The sequence below is a fragment of the Eleutherodactylus coqui genome, chromosome 9 (genome assembly GCF_035609145.1).
Source record: "Eleutherodactylus coqui strain aEleCoq1 chromosome 9, aEleCoq1.hap1, whole genome shotgun sequence".
Classification (NCBI taxonomy): Eukaryota; Metazoa; Chordata; class Amphibia; order Anura; family Eleutherodactylidae; genus Eleutherodactylus; species Eleutherodactylus coqui.
The window spans coordinates 134212727-134229851 of NC_089845.1; the positions used below are offsets into that span (position 1 = coordinate 134212727).

At 40.9% G+C, this 17125-nt stretch overlaps 1 protein-coding gene across 5 annotated transcripts in view; it reads left to right on the forward strand.

The window, feature by feature from the left end:
- TRPS1 (transcriptional repressor GATA binding 1) overlaps positions 1 to 17125 on the forward strand; it is a 274106-nt gene that overhangs the window by 240826 nt on the left and 16155 nt on the right. For all 5 annotated transcript variants that reach the window (XM_066578529.1, XM_066578530.1, XM_066578527.1 and 2 more), the window contains one exon: positions 16723 to 16845. In XM_066578529.1, the coding sequence (XP_066434626.1) occupies positions 16723 to 16845 (123 nt within the window). The remainder of the gene's footprint in view (positions 1 to 16722; positions 16846 to 17125) is intronic.

The window sequence follows — 17125 nt, forward strand, 5'->3', positions numbered from 1 at the left end:
CAGCTACGCCATTTATTGTTGCCCCTGTATGGCTTTACGATATATGGATATCTTAAATGGATGACTCTGACGGAAATGTGTTTGTGCTGGGACACTTTCACATGTACTAGAATATTCTGCTGCACAGAAAAACTTGCATATGTAACATGGAGATTTGCTTAATTGCTACAAATCCACGTAAAAAAAAAAAGACGTACGGATTTTGGTGCAGAAAACTCCACTGTTTGTTATAGAATAATCCTGGATTCTGGCTTGGTTTTCAATTCCCAATCATTGGTCTAAAGACCTGTCTAAAGGGTCGGGCATTGATTTGATGGAATGCTGGCATCCAATAGGTGGCGCTGCAGAGGTATTGTTCCATCTGCCTTATTTGCATATTTCCCAGAGGAGCATGGATGGCCATATAAGGCTCCTCACTCACCTTCTTGGTGCTCTCCTTAAGGAGTGATGTTACCCCACCCTTGCCATACTCCAGCACGTGTGAAAGAGCCCCAGTGTGGCACTAGAAATTGTATTGTTGGCAGTACATCGCCTTATCTAAACAGGAATATGCTCACGACAACAATAGAACTGCATGATCTTCTTGAACGATTGCATGAACGACTGTCCAGGTTATTTCACTATGTCCCAGCTGTGACCTAGTATATCTATTGAAGCGAACCTGAAACTCAGGGAAATGGTGTTATCCAGATGCCCGCAGTGAAGTAAGTCTATTTTCACCTTACTTCAGTGCACTATATGCGGGTGGTCTAATAGCGCAAAGGGGTTACAGATTTTTCTTTTGTTTTTATATTACCAGCTGCAACCTAGGAATGGGAGCAGGGTGGCATCAGAGCATTATCTTCTGCCTACTTGTCGCAACGTGCTCACTGTCAAATTGGTGTTAGACACTAACAGGAGCACTTATCTATATGTTCATGGGCAGATTGATTAGCTGGGGGCTTATTCTGGCGTAAAAATTAGATTTACTACAAAAGGTTTTACTCTCAAACTACATGTCTTCTATTATATAGTCAGTCTAACATGATCTTAAATGGGTTGTCCGAGTTGTAAGACCTTGAGACAACCCATTCCCAATGCAGTAAAATAACAACTAGCAATATACTCACCTCTCCCGCTGTATCTCATGCCGGTGTATGGGGAATGGGTTGTCTCGAGGTCTTACAACTTGGACAACCTTTTTTAATAGAAGCTGTGCAATCCCTCATTTCCCCTGTGGAGGCACTGCAGGAAAAATTGAACACTTGCTGCCAGGCTCCACCACAGATTTAAGTTCATCATTAGGAATCTCAGCAGTGGGAATCCCTGTGATGAGCTTATTTTTAAGGGGCCCTTCTAACAAAACAGTATTGTCTACGATAGGCAAACCTTTTATCTATATAATAGAATATGAAGATAACCTGCTATATTTCCTGACATATTTGATGCTGCTCATTTTATAAACTGCGGAGATTATAGAAAGGTTTTCAGTTCTAGATGACGTTCTGTTGTACTTTTCAATTTGTGCTTGATATGTTGGCATTTGGGCTGCTGCAGACTTGTCGGTAAGTAATTACTACCCTAGGAATAAGTGTACGTTAGGTCAACATTATTAGGCAGTCTAAAAATGCAATGTAGCTGTTTTGGCCCCTAAATATATACCATTCTTGTAGCTTCTGCTCCTGGCATAATTCTCTGCCTTCAGCACAAACTAACTGCTTGACGTGTAAACTTCTTATACCAGTTAATGAGATGTATGCATAGATATTAGCAGTATGAATAGATCTGAATATATGCAAATGTAAAACTTGTTAGAAATTATTGACACCTTCTGCAGTCCATTCTACGGCTTGCTTCGTTAAAGCTTATATGAAAATGTAGGCTTTTAGGAAATAATTGCTTTGATTCTATGTAGGCCAAGGTTGCATTAGAAAAACACAGTCATAAGATGTCGGGAGAAATATATAAATGTTGACCGATAGAGAGCAGATACAATCACATGAATGTATGAAGACCTTTCCTAATTTTTTTTATTGTTCTAATGGGATCAGTAATATTTGTTGCAGCAGCTAGAATGTTCTTCCATCGCTCCACTCATCTTTGCTGTGGGCAAGCCATGAGGAACAATGAGAGGAATGTTCTACTGATCAGTGGAGGTCCCAGCAATGAGCTCCCCAGTGGTCTTATATTTCACACCTTTGGTATCTCGTGGATAGGTGATAGATGCAATTTATTTCAAAATGTCTTTAATACCACATTGAGAATACAGCTTAAAGATACTTTCAGATGGCTAAATTGGAGTTGTGCCTGAGATTATTGAGCGCAACTCGAATTGGACAACACATGGACATTTTCGTGAGCTGTCTAATACCTGCAGGCAGTGGACACTTAATGTCCAGTTCTGGTCTGTGAATCGGACCATAATAGGACATGCTGAGCTTTTTTTTCTCATAGACCATCTGCCTGTGTGTATAGCTTAATTGGTTGTAATGGGTCAGAGAGCTGTCTGTGAAATACAAAGGCCCTAAGGCTAGTCGTAATGCCAGTTGTACCCAAAAGACTCAAGCGCAACTCTAATTGGACAGCACACAGACACCAATCCATGTAATGTCCCGTATATAAGAATGATGTACATTGATATGCATTGGCATGTCCTTTTTCTCTCGTCCATGGAATGGGACAGCTGTGAGTCTTTTCACAAGGGCCTTGGGTCCATATGAAAAAATGTTCTCAAAGGCCTACAACAGGTCCTTTTGCTGTCCGTGGATTAACACATGTACCTACCGGTGGGGGGTCCTGTTGCTTAGAAAGATGTGCTTACCCTTTCCCTACTTTACAATAAAATATTTTTATCCTGCAGTTCAGGATTTTGAAATCCGCATCATGTCAATTGTTTCTGCAGATTTTTCACTGCAGATTTCACGCTTTTCAATGCAAATCCGGCAGATTTGTTGCTAATTCACTTTGGAAAATCCACAACAAATCTGCCCCTAGTACAGGCATCCTAAAGGGGTTAGTTTGCTTTGCTCGCTCAGGGATGTTATATCATTGCCCCTATATAATGGAGAAATGACCTTTTCATTTACTAATCGAAGGGTACTTTTACACTGGCTAATAGTCACCAGAATAATCGCTCAAAGAAGCCATTAAGGGTGACAGACATTCTGTGGTCAGAAACACTCTTTTCTCCTTAGGGAGAGCAACCATATACTATAAACTAAGTGAGGAGACTCAAATGGCCACGCACGCTCCTCTGGGTAATATGCAAATAAGGGAGATGGAATAAATCCTCCACAGTGCCATCTATTGAAAGGCAGCATTCCTTCAAGTCAAAGTCAGACTTTTTATACAAGTCTTGTTACAATGACTGGGAATTAATAGCAAAGCCAGACCCCATGTACATACAGCCGTTTCCAGGTTATTGCCCTTCATCAGTGTACAGTAGGAGTCTGGCTTTTGACAGTGAGAGGCCTGGGACAGGGGTCAGAAACGCTCTTTTCTCCTTAGGGAGAGCAACCATATACTATAAACTAAGTGAGGAGACTCAAATGGCCACGCACGCTCCTCTGGGTAATATGCAAATAAGGGAGATGGAATAAATCCTCCACAGTGCCACCTATTGAAAGGCAGCATTCCTTCAAGTCAAAGTCAGACTTGTATAAAAAGTCTGACTTTGACTTGAAGGAATGCTGCCTTTCAATAGGTGGCACTGTGGAGGATTTATAATCCATCTCCCTTATTTGCATTTAGACATTCTGTGTAAACATGGGACCCAACACGGGTTTTAGGTGAGCTAAAAACTCAATGATTGTCGGCCCATTTGAACAGGCAGTCATTCATCTACGAACAATCTCCTGTTTATTCTGAATAGAAGCAGGTGACCGGAAGAGATCTCTGGCGCGCTCCATCGCCGTTCAGTGAGCAATCATCGCTCCTATGTGAAAGCACAGGAGTGATAATCTCTGGCATGGCTGTCGGCACTTTAGGGCCCAACAGTTGTCCTGTATAAAAGTACCCTAAGGAGCCAGAAGGTGCCAAGGTGTTACCTTGGAAGTGACACAAGACTGAACACAAGAAGTGTCAGAATTGAAGTGTGATTAAAGACATTTTCTATGCTTACAAATACAGAAGATTTGTAGAGTGATCAAATGCATTTTTTTATAGCATTTAAAAATGACTGTCTAGGGTTGCAACAGACTTTCTCAGGTTCAGTAAGAATAGCAGCTCTGGAGCACAAACTGTGCTCTAAAAGAAAAAAAAAATCATATATACAGATAGTCCCCTATTTACGAACGTTTAAGTTACGAACATACGTTACATACAAACAAGGTTGTCCTCAAGTTAAAAGTTTCCGTAGAACGTGTGTTGACAGCTCTGTGACAGCTCCCTGCTCAGCGCTTCCCATAAGAAGCATTGAGTGAGAAGCTGACGAGAAGCCAGCAAGCTGGCGGCAGGACTTTCAGTTTGCAAGCTCTACATGGGCACTGTCGTTCAGCGCTCATGCAGCCACTTAACAGGTTGCCGGCCGATCTCAAAATATATACTTCATGCACTTTGGACATACGAACAAAATGGACTTACAAATAGGCTCCTGGAACAGAACCTGTAAATAGGGGACTATCTGTATATCAACATCAGGGGGCGTAGCTTAAGACACATGGGCCTGGGTGCAAAAGTTCAACTTTGTGGCCCCCCTACCTCCCTTAAATTCCACTTCATGGCTGCATCTCCTCCATCACTTTTAGCTGCATTGCTGGTCTTTTAAGTGAATAGCAGTCTTAAAAGATCTGGGGCAAAAGCCTCAAGACACGTTTTGCTCCGCACAAGGAAAAAAATATATGTATGTATACACACATTGGAAGCCGTATCATACAATATATACAACAGAGGCAACATAAGATAAGTTTTATAGCATGTTGGGCTCCGATACATTGACTCAGCAGTAGTATACCTCTAATAATGCAATGACATTATAGTTGTCAGGTTCTACACATTGATAGTAATTACAATGCAATTACCTTCAGTGATCACAGGTGCCTTTCGCATTGATTTTCTGATTGATGTGTGAGCATTGTAACCTGATTGGTCCTGTGGCACAATACTTACAGGTCATTGCAAGACATTGTTACCAAAACCAAGCGGAAGGGGGAAGGTCTACCTGCTCTAGACAGTCCTACCTGACAGCATAGTTTTGCTCACCTTAGGTCCTTCACACTGGTTTGGCAGCTTCTCCTGCAAGGTGAAAATTCATCTTCTTCCACAACCATGGCTTTGTCTCCTCCCGTCGGATGTTCTAAGTAGAAGAAATCAAGAGAGAGGACTTGGAGCTACAGAGGAAAATCTAAAGTTCAGCATGCAGGAGAAGTTGCCTGATCCACGTGGATGACCTAAAGAGAGAAAAACTGTGCAGTCAGTTGGCATTAATGTGGTGTGGGGGGCCTCTGGGCCCTCCACCTTGGGGGCCGGGTGGCAACTCCAATAGCTACACCACTGATCAACATGAATGTCTCTACCCAAAAGTCACTCACTCACTCACATTGGCATAATTAGAAAAACGTAGGTTCTCCTTAAAGGGGTTGTCCCGCGAAAGCAAGTGGGGTTAAGCACTTCTGTATGGCAATATAAATGCACTTTGTAATATTCATCGTGCATTAAATATTGGCTATACAGAAGTTATATACTTACCCCCTCTGGTGTTGGCGTCCCCGTCTCCATGGCGCCGACTGAAGCCTTCTTCTGCCTGGATTAGACGCGCTTGCACAGTCTGCCCTCTTCTGTCCCGCTCCGGCGTGCTCGCGCCGCAGAGGTCTTCTGCGCATGTGCAGAAGACCTGTGTGGCGCAAGCACGCCGGAGCGGCCCCTTCAGCGGCACAGAAGAAGCAGACTGCGCAAGCTCGTCTAATCCAGGCAGAAGAAGGCTTCGGTCGGCGCCATGGAGACCGGGACGCCAACACCGGAGGGGGTAAGTATATAACTTCTGTATGGCCAATATTTAATGCACGATGTATATTACAAAATGCATTTATATGGCCATACAGAAGTGTTTAACCCCTTAGTGACCAAGCCTGTTTGCGCCTTAATGACCAGGCCAAATTTTGCAAATCTGACATATGCCACTTTAACATAGAAAAACACCAGAAAGTCTTTGCATATCCAAGCGATTCTGACATTGTTTTTTTGCCACATGTTGTACTTCATTTAGGCGGAAAAAATAGACCGATACAATTTGTGTTTATTTATTAAAAGCGCCAAAATTGGGAAAATTTTGAAAAAATCGTCATTTTTTTCACATTTCCAACTGCAATATCTTAAACATGTGCAAACATAATATAGAAATTTTTGCTAAGATTTATATTTCCACCTGTTTACTTTATTTTGGGCGCACATTGGAAAAACTTTCGGTTTTTTTTAACCATTTAGGAGACGTACAAATTTAACATGACTTTTTAGCATTTTGAGGAACACTTTATTTTCCTACACCAAGCCAAGATTAGAAAGGCTCATGAGTGTCAGAATAATAGATACCCCCACAAATGACCCCATTTCAAAAACTACACCCCTTAGTGTATTCACTGAGGCATGTCATGAGTATTTTGACCCCACAGTTTTTTTTTCAGGAATTAATTCAATTTAGAGGAGAAAAAGTAAAATTTCATATTTTTGCAAATCTGTCATTTTAAAGACATATTTTTTTCCTATAGTTTACATGAAAATGAGGATTTTCACCCCAAAATGGATACCCCTGTTTCTCCTGTGTTCAGAAATATACCCAATGTGGCCCTAATATTATATCTGAGTCCACAAAGGGGCCCAAAATGAAAGTAGTTGTTAGTGTCTTTCAAAACAGAAATTTTGCTTGAAGTCCTTTTAGGCCCCATAGCACACATGTAGAGTTCTTGAGCGCCCAAAACCATAGAAAACCCCCACAAATGACCCCATTTTGAAAACTAGACCCCTTAAGGAATTTATCTAGGGGTGTACTGCATATTTTGACCCCACAGTTTTTGAATGAATTCAAGCCAAGCAAAAGGAAAAAATTGTGATTTTCGTTTTTTCGGCAATTCTGTCATTTTAAAAACAGCTTTTTTTGTACAGCACACAAATGAATGAAGACTTGCACCCAAAAATGGATACCCCTGTTTGTCCCGTGTTCAAAGACATAACCATTGTGGCCCTAATCTTATGTCTGGATGCACAACGGGGCCCAAAATAAAAGGTGTAGTCAGTGGCTTTCAGAACATAGATTTTGCTTGAAGTCCTTTTAGGCCCCATAGCACATTTGTAGAGTTCTTGAGCGCCCAAAACCATATAGAACCCCCACAAATGACCCAATTTTGAAAACTAGACCCCTTAACGAATTTATCTAGGGGTGTACTGCGTATTTTGACCCCACAGTTTTTGAATAAATTCAAGCAAAGCAAAAGGAAAAAATTAGGATTTTGTTTTTTTTGGCAATTGTCATTTTAAAAACAGCTTTTTTTCTACAGCACACACATGAATGAAGACTTACACCCCAAAATGGATACCCCTGTTTGTGCTGTTTTCAGAAACATACCCATTGTGGCCCTAATATTATGTCCGCATGCACAACGGGGCCCAAAATGAAAGGAGTAATCGGTGGCTTTCAGAACATAGATTTTGCTTGAAGTCCTTTTAGGCGCCATTGCCCACTTGTAGAGTTCTTGAGCGGCCAAAACCATAGAGAACCCCCACAAATGACCCCATTTTGAAAACTAGACCCCTTAACGAATTTATCTAGGGGTGTACTGTGTATTTTAACCCTACAATTTTTGAATAGATCTAAGCAAAGCAGTAGGAAAAAATTACGATTTTCATTTTTTGGGCTATTGCGTCAATTTAAAAACAGGTTTTTTTGTACAGCACACATATAAATGAAGACTTTCACCCCAAAATGGATACCCCTGTTTGTCCCGTGTTCAGACATATACCCATTGTGGCCCTAATAGACTTACAGGACACATGGCTAGGCCTACAATGAAAGGAATACCCGTTGGATTTCAGTGTACAACTGAATAAATTCCAGGCCCCATTGCCCACTTATTGAGCCATTGAGCGGCCAAAACTATAAAGAACCCCCACAAATGACCCCATTTTGAAACTAGACCCCTTAACGAATTCATCTAGGGGTGTACTGCGTATTTTGACCACACAGTATTTGAATGAATCTAAGCAAAACAGAAGGAAAAAGTTACGATTTTCAATTTTTTTGGCACTTTTTTTAATTTAAAAACAGTTTTTTTGTACAGTGTACATAGGAATGAAGACTTTCACCCCAAAATGGATACCCCCGTTTGTACTGAGTTCAGGAACATACCCATTGTGGGCCTCATCTACTTACAGGACGCATGGCAAGGCCTATAAAGGAGGGAACATCCGTTGGATTTTAGGGCACAACTGAATAAATTTCAGGCCCCATTGCTTATTTGTACGAAATATAAAATTGACTCCCTAAAAATCCCCTCCCCCACACACTCCGCGCCCTTTTCGGCGTTCCCAAATCTTAGATAAAAGTAATAATGTGAACTGTGTAGTATTTCCGAAGACAGGGGTAATTACGGAGGCTGGTTGGGATGGGTACATGGGGCAATAAAACAGTGTATCCCCCCTCCTCTCATGCTTTTTGGGGGTCATTTCTTGATCTCAGTGGTGGGTATGGGGTGTAAAAAGTGGCCGACCAGCCCGGGATGACAGCTCCATGCTGTCGGCGACCTGCGGACACCGACAGCATGGAACGGTCACGTCCACAGCCCGAGGGGCTTTATTCTCTGTAGGACGCATGTTTTTACGTCCTCAGAGAATAAAGCCCACTTCGGGAGGACGTAAAAACACTATGGCCCGGTCGTTAAGGGGTTAACTTCACTTGCTGCCGCGGGACAACCCTTTTAATTTTTGCCGAACCTGTGCCTTTTCAGTGTGTAGTGAGTCCTCGGAGACATGTTGTGTAATTTGTAGGTTGTGAAGTTCATATCACAGAAAAAAGGAACTTGTGATTGAAAAAATAAACAGTGGAACATTTGATGGTTACAAACGCCTACAAGGAAATGACTCAGAGATTAAACTCTTGTCTAACTTTTTGTATTAATTCATACATAAAATGTAAGTGGAGTGACATCCGTGGTCGTATATTACAGTATATTACAAATAACACCCGAATTACACTGAATATGCACAGAATTGTGCAATCTGCTCATGTCCAAAATGCTAGAGAATCTGGAAAGCATTAATATCAAACCTTAATTAACTATATTGGGGAGACTAAAATAAATCATTCTATCCATCCTCCTCATATCTATACATCCATCTCATCTCTCTCATCCATGTATCTATCTACCTGTCTAGTTTTTTAGGTGTCAAGGATTTGACTCTTTGGTAATGTGGGATTGATGGTGCCCGCTCTGCTTCCTTGCCATTTAGTTTTCCAATTTTCTGCTGACAAATCTGAAAATATTCTAATTTCTCAGAACCAAGAGTTCACTTCAAATGTTGACCCTGGCAATATATTTAACTATACCTAGTAGAGAAAGAGAAAGTAGGATTTACCATTAAATACGTGTATCACATTTCCATAGAATGTAATAACCTAAATACATGATTGCATTGGGTTCACTGGAACCCCTAGGGATCATGAGAACAGCATTGCTCATGTATATGCATCACTGGTCTGTTCACTTGGGGGACTCTGGGACCACCGTTTCCGTGATTACCTGAGGTCACAGCAGTCAAACCCCCAGCAATCAAACATTTATGGTCTATGCTATGGAGAGACGCTTAATGTATTTTGGGGGAAATGCTCTTTAACTTCTTAGCACCCAAGGACGTATCGTACACCAAGCCTGCTCCATACATCACCTGTGTAGACTGTCTTTAACAGTCAACACCCAGCTGCAGCAGATGAAGTCCATGTTCGTGCCAGTTGCTGCTGTTCACCCTTCAAATACTGCTGTCAATTCTGAGAGTGGCGTTTAAATGGCCCAATCACCGATCAGAGGGCCGAACAGCCCCCCTGTGATGAGATCACAAGGTGCCGCCTGGGTGTCATAGCAGCCGTGGTCCTTCTGAATATCTTCAGGGCGGCCATATTTTACTGCTGATTAAGTTGTGCTTGCAGATCATCCTAATACAATACAGGCAGAAATATCATGTACTGCAATACTGAAATGCTGCAGTATATGGTATAAGTAAGTTCAGGTCCCCTTAGGGGACTAAAAAGCCCCCCAAAATACATGAAAAAGTTTAATTGTTGTAAAAAATATAGAATACTAACATTTTTAGTGTTGTTTTTAGTTGGTTAGTGGAGTGTCGCAAACAACTAAACCGCTAACAACAACGCTAAAAGTTTAAATCCCCCCCCCTTTTCCCGTATTTATAATGAAAATATCAAAACATATTTGGTATTTCTGCCTCCATAAAAGACCAATTAATTAAAATAGCGCATTATTTATCTAGCATGGTGAATGTTGTAAAAAAAAAACAAAAAAAACACTACACCAGAATTGCGTAGATTTTTGGTCACTCCTGTTTACAAGGATAAATTGAATACAAAGCGATCAAAAAGTCATATCTACTGCTTGTCAACCGCTTGTCGCACAAAATACGAGCCCCCACACAACTCCATTGATAAAGTATTGGTGTTAGAAGACGGTGCCAGAATTTTTTTTAAAGATTTTATTTTTTAAAGTAGCACAGCAATCCTCCCCCCCCCCCCCCAAAAAAAAAACCTAAATAAATCTGGTATTGTAATCATACTGACCCACAGAATAAAGTATAATAACCTCTCCCCAGTCTGCGTAGTAAGCCGCCATGATGTTCACTACATGCCGTATACCTGTATGCTGACACCGCTGCATCCTGCTATAATGTACATGTCATGTAATGCTGCAGTCATTTTATTCTGTGCCCAAAGTCAGTCATTCAGTTTTTCACAGCTGTCTACGAAGGATCAGATTCCAGCAGTAGGTTGTGTCTAGTGCGCTGATAAATGATTGTTGGAGAGGTTATTGGGAATGTACGCCGCGGCTGACGACCGCACGCCGCTGCTGGTAGTGACTGATTAATGAAATGCAATAGAATTAAAAGTCCAATGTCGCTCTATGTTCTGGGCTGGGAATCGACTCCAGCTTCCCTTTCTATAAGCACCGTCACTTTTTAGTTTATGGTGCTCATAGGAGTTGACAGATTGCCTTTAAATGTCTGACTATTTGCAATCCCAATAAAATCCTGCCCACTAAGAGCTCATTGAATGCATCGTTCACATGAGGCAGACATTTCTGGGATTAAAGATCTTTTCGAAACATCTAAATGGAGTTATTTTTGCAGCAAAATCTGGATTTTCCACAAGCCCCATTCAAATAATTCGACTAGAATGTTTGTTTATATTGTTATACTGACTGTATTGGATACAATATATATTGTTATATTGCTTTTCACTTGAGCCAGCTATTTAAAGGGGTTTTCAAAGTTATTTTAAAGTTGGTCTGAGGGTAGGTGTAGTTAAAAAATAAAGTCAAACTTGGCCGTCCAAATCCCCGGAACTGTCTTCACTACCGGTCTTTGTTTGTTTATATTGGCTGCAGTGGTGACATTCCAAATACACAGATGACATCATCGGTCCAGAGCCATATACTGCTGCAAGCATTGATGGACTGCATTGCTCCAATATGTATTTAAACACATCACTGCTGCAGCTTGTAAACAAAGGTGATGGATGGGAGTTGCAGAACTCTACCTATAGGGCATTAGAGCCGTGAGTATGGCTTTGTTTACTCTTAAAGGGGCATTTAACTCCTTGTAGTATTCATGACCTAGCCTTAGAATAGGTAATCAATGGTTCATCAGCTAGTGGTCAGCCACTTGGGACCTGCAGTGATCAGCTGATCTCAGCCCCTTCACTCACTTTAGCAGGGCTGGACATCTGCATTGGAGACGGAGCTGAAAGTACAATAGAAAGCATAGCTTCTATTGAAATCAGCATCTATTGCACTTCTGGCTCTGATGGAACTGTCAACATCCAGCCTGCTGCAGTGAGTGGAGGGGCTGAGATCCGCTGAATGCCGGGGGGTCCCGAGCGGCAGATATTCGATAATCAACCATTGATGACCTATCCTGAGGATAGGTCATGTGTTCTGCAAGGGGTTAAATGCCCGGAAAACACCTTTAACAATTTCCTGTCTTTTGCCCAAGTTTTAAATAAATTAGCCCCTTTAAATGACTTGCTCATGTCACACCGGTGCCAGGCGTTGATGTAAAACTCAATCTCTACTTCTCATTTTGCCCCTAGTATTGACAGATAATTGGATAGTTGACCATCAGGCAGAACAGGTATCTGAAACTGCATATTTGTAATTAGTTTAGCTGAAGTGTTACTGCTAATGCTTGCATCTGTCAGGAACATATCCCTACACAAAACTGGCGCTTCACCAGAGTCTAATTTTTTTTTTTTTATTCTTATGCATTGTGAAACACTCGATGAATCAAATGCCCATTCAATGCCAAGAAAGTGCTCCAGTCTTGAGGCCAAAATGATGTCTGCACAAAGGTTTTTATTTGAAATGTATCAGAGTACAATTACATCCATTGTATTCTTTTGGCACCAGACTTCACTTCTGCAGTGCAGACTTGTGTTAAATAAGTTGGTGAAATTGAAATAAACCCTTTAAAATTGCTGGTTTATAATAAAGGTAATTTTCTGTTTATGAAAGTGAATTTGCTAGACTTTGCTCTCAACTCTACTGCATGAAGTAGATAGATCTCATTAAAGGGGTTGTCCCGCGCCGAAACAGGTTTTTTTTTTTTTCAACCCCCCCCCCCCCCCCCCCGTTCGGCGCGAGACAACCCCGATGCAGGGACGTACAGAAAGCTTACCGGAGCGCTTACCTTAATCCCCGCGCTCCGGTGACTTCTATACTTACCTGTGAAGATGGCCGCCGGAATCCTCTTCTTCCGTGGACCGCAGCTCTTCTGTGCGGTCCATTGCCGATTCCAGCCTCCTGGAGGGCGAAAATTAGTCGGCACCATGGAAACGAGGACGCCAGCAGCGGAGCAGGTAAGTAAAAAACTTTTTATAACTTCTGTATGGCTCATAATTAATGCACAATGTACATTACAAAGTGCATTATTATGGACATACAGAAGTGTATAGACCCACTTGCTGCCGCGGGACAACCCCTTTAATAGTTTCAGACCGTGATTTGGGTTTCAATTTATCTCATTGTCCCAAAATTCCAAGCATCCTTGAGATCAAGGGTGAACACCATAGAGACAGACCATTGGATTACTATAGGGCCCTCAGAAAGGGGGCCCAGTACTGCCTATTTGTAGTGGAGGTGGGAACCTGTGCATGATGCCCGTCACCAAGGGAACTATGTCACTTGCAAACAAGGGAGATGGTGTTGGAAGAGTTATCCCACTAAAATTTATCAGCTATCCACAGCGACCAATCAGATAGGTGATAAGTGATTGGTCGCTGGGAGAGTTCAACCCCCAGGGATCATGAGAATGTTATGCCCCAATTCCTCCTTAGTAAATGGAGTAACATTGAACATGCATGACCACCTCTCCATTCATAGTCTATGGAGATTGCCAAGTGATGCACTCTGTTTTCTCCTTCAGTCCTGTAAGCGCCTTTGGAATGGTGGTCATGCATTCACACCACTCTTTAGGGGACACAAGGGGGCAATTTTTTCATGATCCCAGGGGTCCTAGCAGTTCATTCCCCAATAATCAAACCTTTATCCTCTGTCCTCAATGATTGTCCCATTCACTGAGGTAGCTGAGCGATACACTCAGATATCTCCCTAAGTCCCATTGAAGTGAATAGAACAGTGGTTACACATGTACACCACTTTCCACCCTCCAACGAGCACAAGGAGGCACCATTCTCGCTATCCCAGGAGTTGGGCCCCCAGTGATCAATCATTTATCACCCGTCCTGTAACTACTTCTCCATTACGGTCTATGGAGATAGCTGAGCAATGCATTCAGCTGTCTCCTTCTGTTCCATAGTGGGGGTCACAAATTTACTCCACTGTTTTATCAGGAGGACTTGGGGTTTTCCATTCGCATGATCACTGTGGGTTCCAGCAGTTGGACCCACTGCGATCAATTATTTATCACCTATGATGTGGCTAGGATTATCTAAAGCAGATATCCCTAAAGTACCTGCAACTATCTGCCAACATACATATCCCAATGTATATAGAGCATTTAGGAGATGTTTTATACCTTTTGTAAGATTACAATAATCCTTTTACATGTAAGTAATGTGTTTTTGAATTCCTGCTATACATATTCATTATCTCCTGCTGGATATTTAGAATGCCCTTAATTTAGAGGATTCATTATCTCTCCAGTCATGCTTAATAAATCTCTTTGCAGTCTTTTCTTGCCTTTTGCTGGGAAGCAACAATTGACATTGACATTTTCTATTACATTTGTGAATAAATTGGTGAGAATTTCCAGCTTCAGAAAAAGTATTTTTTTTTTCCTGGCAATTCCTAGATGGTTACATTGTAACTTCTGCTTAAACTGTTTTCCTTAAGGGGGAACAGACTTTTATAGGGTGGTCTTTTTAAGACAAAAAGGGATTAAGATTAATGGATTATTATTAGGTGTTATTTTGAAAACTGACATTCTATACATTTTTTTCTATATACGTTCTATTACTTTTTGGTGCGCCATCGTTTGCTCATTCCATCCAACAGAAGCTAAGGTTCCTTTTACATGGAGCAATTAATTGTTGGAACAAGCAAACAATCATCAAGTTGTTTGATTTAAAGCAATGTTTTTTTACATGTTCTAATCACTTTTTTTCAATGTTTTTTTTATACTGGTTAGTTCAGTCCATCGTTGGTCTGTCTTGGGTGTCTGGAAATGACAGGGAATGATTGGCGAACAACTGAATGATCACTTTTTTTTACAAAATAACTAGAATATTCAACGATTAATTAAAAGATAATTGCTGAGTGTAAAAGGGCTTTTAGAGTCTTATCTAGAGCAATTTTAAAGGACTGCTAGTCGCCAAGCGAAACGCATACATGTGATGGGTCTAAAGAGGAGGACCATGGCATGCTTTCTTTGATTCTCTGTGTCATGCATCACCTCTTCGAGTTTAGTATACTACAGTATATAGGTATGTTTTTTCTCCCCTCAGGATAAGTAATAAATGTCTGATCGGTGGGCTTCTGAGCCCTGAGACCCCCACCATTTATGAGAACAGGGGGTCCCATGTGTCTCTGTATAAATGGAATGGTGTTCATGCATGTTCATTTATCTCTACAGGGCAGCCAGATATAGCCTTGTCTATCTCTAGCAGTCCCATAGAGATGACTGGAGTAGCAATCAGAGTTGCCAATCTGAAATTCCTTTTTCTAGACAACTTATCCAAAAATTATGGATGACAATTTTTATGGGTAAATTGGAAAACCACTATGAATAGTGATACGTGTTTATAGATCATAAACTGATATGTACTCATAATTAGCAGTTACTGAGAACTGTAAAATTATACTTTTAATTACAATGACCTGCTATGACCAGCTTCAACAACAAAAATCACAGAAGCATTTTTCTTTTGTTCATGGACACTGGAAAAAAAGTCCTCTATTCATATTTACTGCTAAGCAATTTCTGGACAGTGGGTAATATTGGTGGCAGGGTGCACATATGACCACTGCTCCATTCATATGGGGATACTTGTGACCTTTCTTCACCTGATTTGCTGTGGGTCTTCATTTTGAAACCCTCAGAGATCAGATCAGGGGATAAGTTGTTTTCTTGAGACAACCCTCTTAATGTATGGTGGCAAATTTAAAATGGCATGAAGAGAACACACACTCTTCCTCCTTTGATTACATGAGGGCAATAGGGTGCTCTAGTTCAAAATGGCCGCTCAACTTTTCTACAGTCTGTCTGGTGTGAACTTCTCAGCAGGCACCACCAAAATATGAAACTATGAAATGACTGACTGGTCACTTTGAAAGCTTTGAACGTTAATCAGCACCACAATGGGGTTATAGTTACATTTTTTTAATATAACAATACATTATGCTCTATATATAGTATACTACTGGCCTATAGATTTTACCTAGAACACATGACAAAGGGGTTTATTACCCTTTCAATAGATCTGGCTGATGATAAATAGATAAATGACTCTGGAAAGATTAACTTTTTACTATTTTTTTTCCTTTTTATTTCATTGCATTACTATACAGTATTCAGACTGATGAGTGCCCGCGAGATTAAAAACCATTTAGGAATCTGACCATTTGATTAAGTTATCTTTTTATTGTTAAATCCTATTATTTGAGGCCCCATTACTAATTTAAATCGAGTTTAATTTGCTTAATATTCTTGTACTTGTCAGGCCATTCATTAATCTTTACAGTTAAAAACATTTTTTTATAGTTTTCCCATATTTTCTTTGCAAGCTTTTCTGCCAATTTTAGTAGTGGAGACATTTAAATCCTTACTTTCGGCCAGCAGCCCTAGTAGTATATATGTTTTATTTCTAAAGGCTAAGTAATCAGTTAGAACTACTAGATCTAATTATGATGAAGACCATTTTATTTGTGCTTAATTTGGCCTGAAAACTTGGCCTGTTGATGTCCCCGAAGAGTAGACCTTGTACGGTTGTGTTGAAGAAAACCTCTACTAATTTCATTCTTTGTAAAAATAATATTATTGCTCATGTTTGATGTATGTTTTGCTTTCTTGATTTTTCAGAGACGTAGAGGCTCCGGGGTTTTTTGTGCCAACTGCCTGACCACAAAGACTTCACTTTGGCGAAAGAATGCAAATGGTGGCTACGTTTGCAACGCCTGTGGCCTCTACCAGAAACTGCACTCGGTAGGCAATGCAAATGTTACTGTTTTTCGGTGCCAGGTCTAGAAATATATGAATTAATTTAGGCTTTCTTACGTACATAAATCCACAATATAACTTCTAGACTACAAATGTCTAAAAGTTCCTATAACAAATGGATCTATTTACGTAGGAGAAGCTGGAACGGGCACAGCCCTATAGGAAATTGCCCTGCCTTTCCTGATGTAGGTGCATGATTGTATCTGCATGTAAGCTACACCATCAAGAACCACCTTGCTTATATACGCCAAACATATCGAAAGGA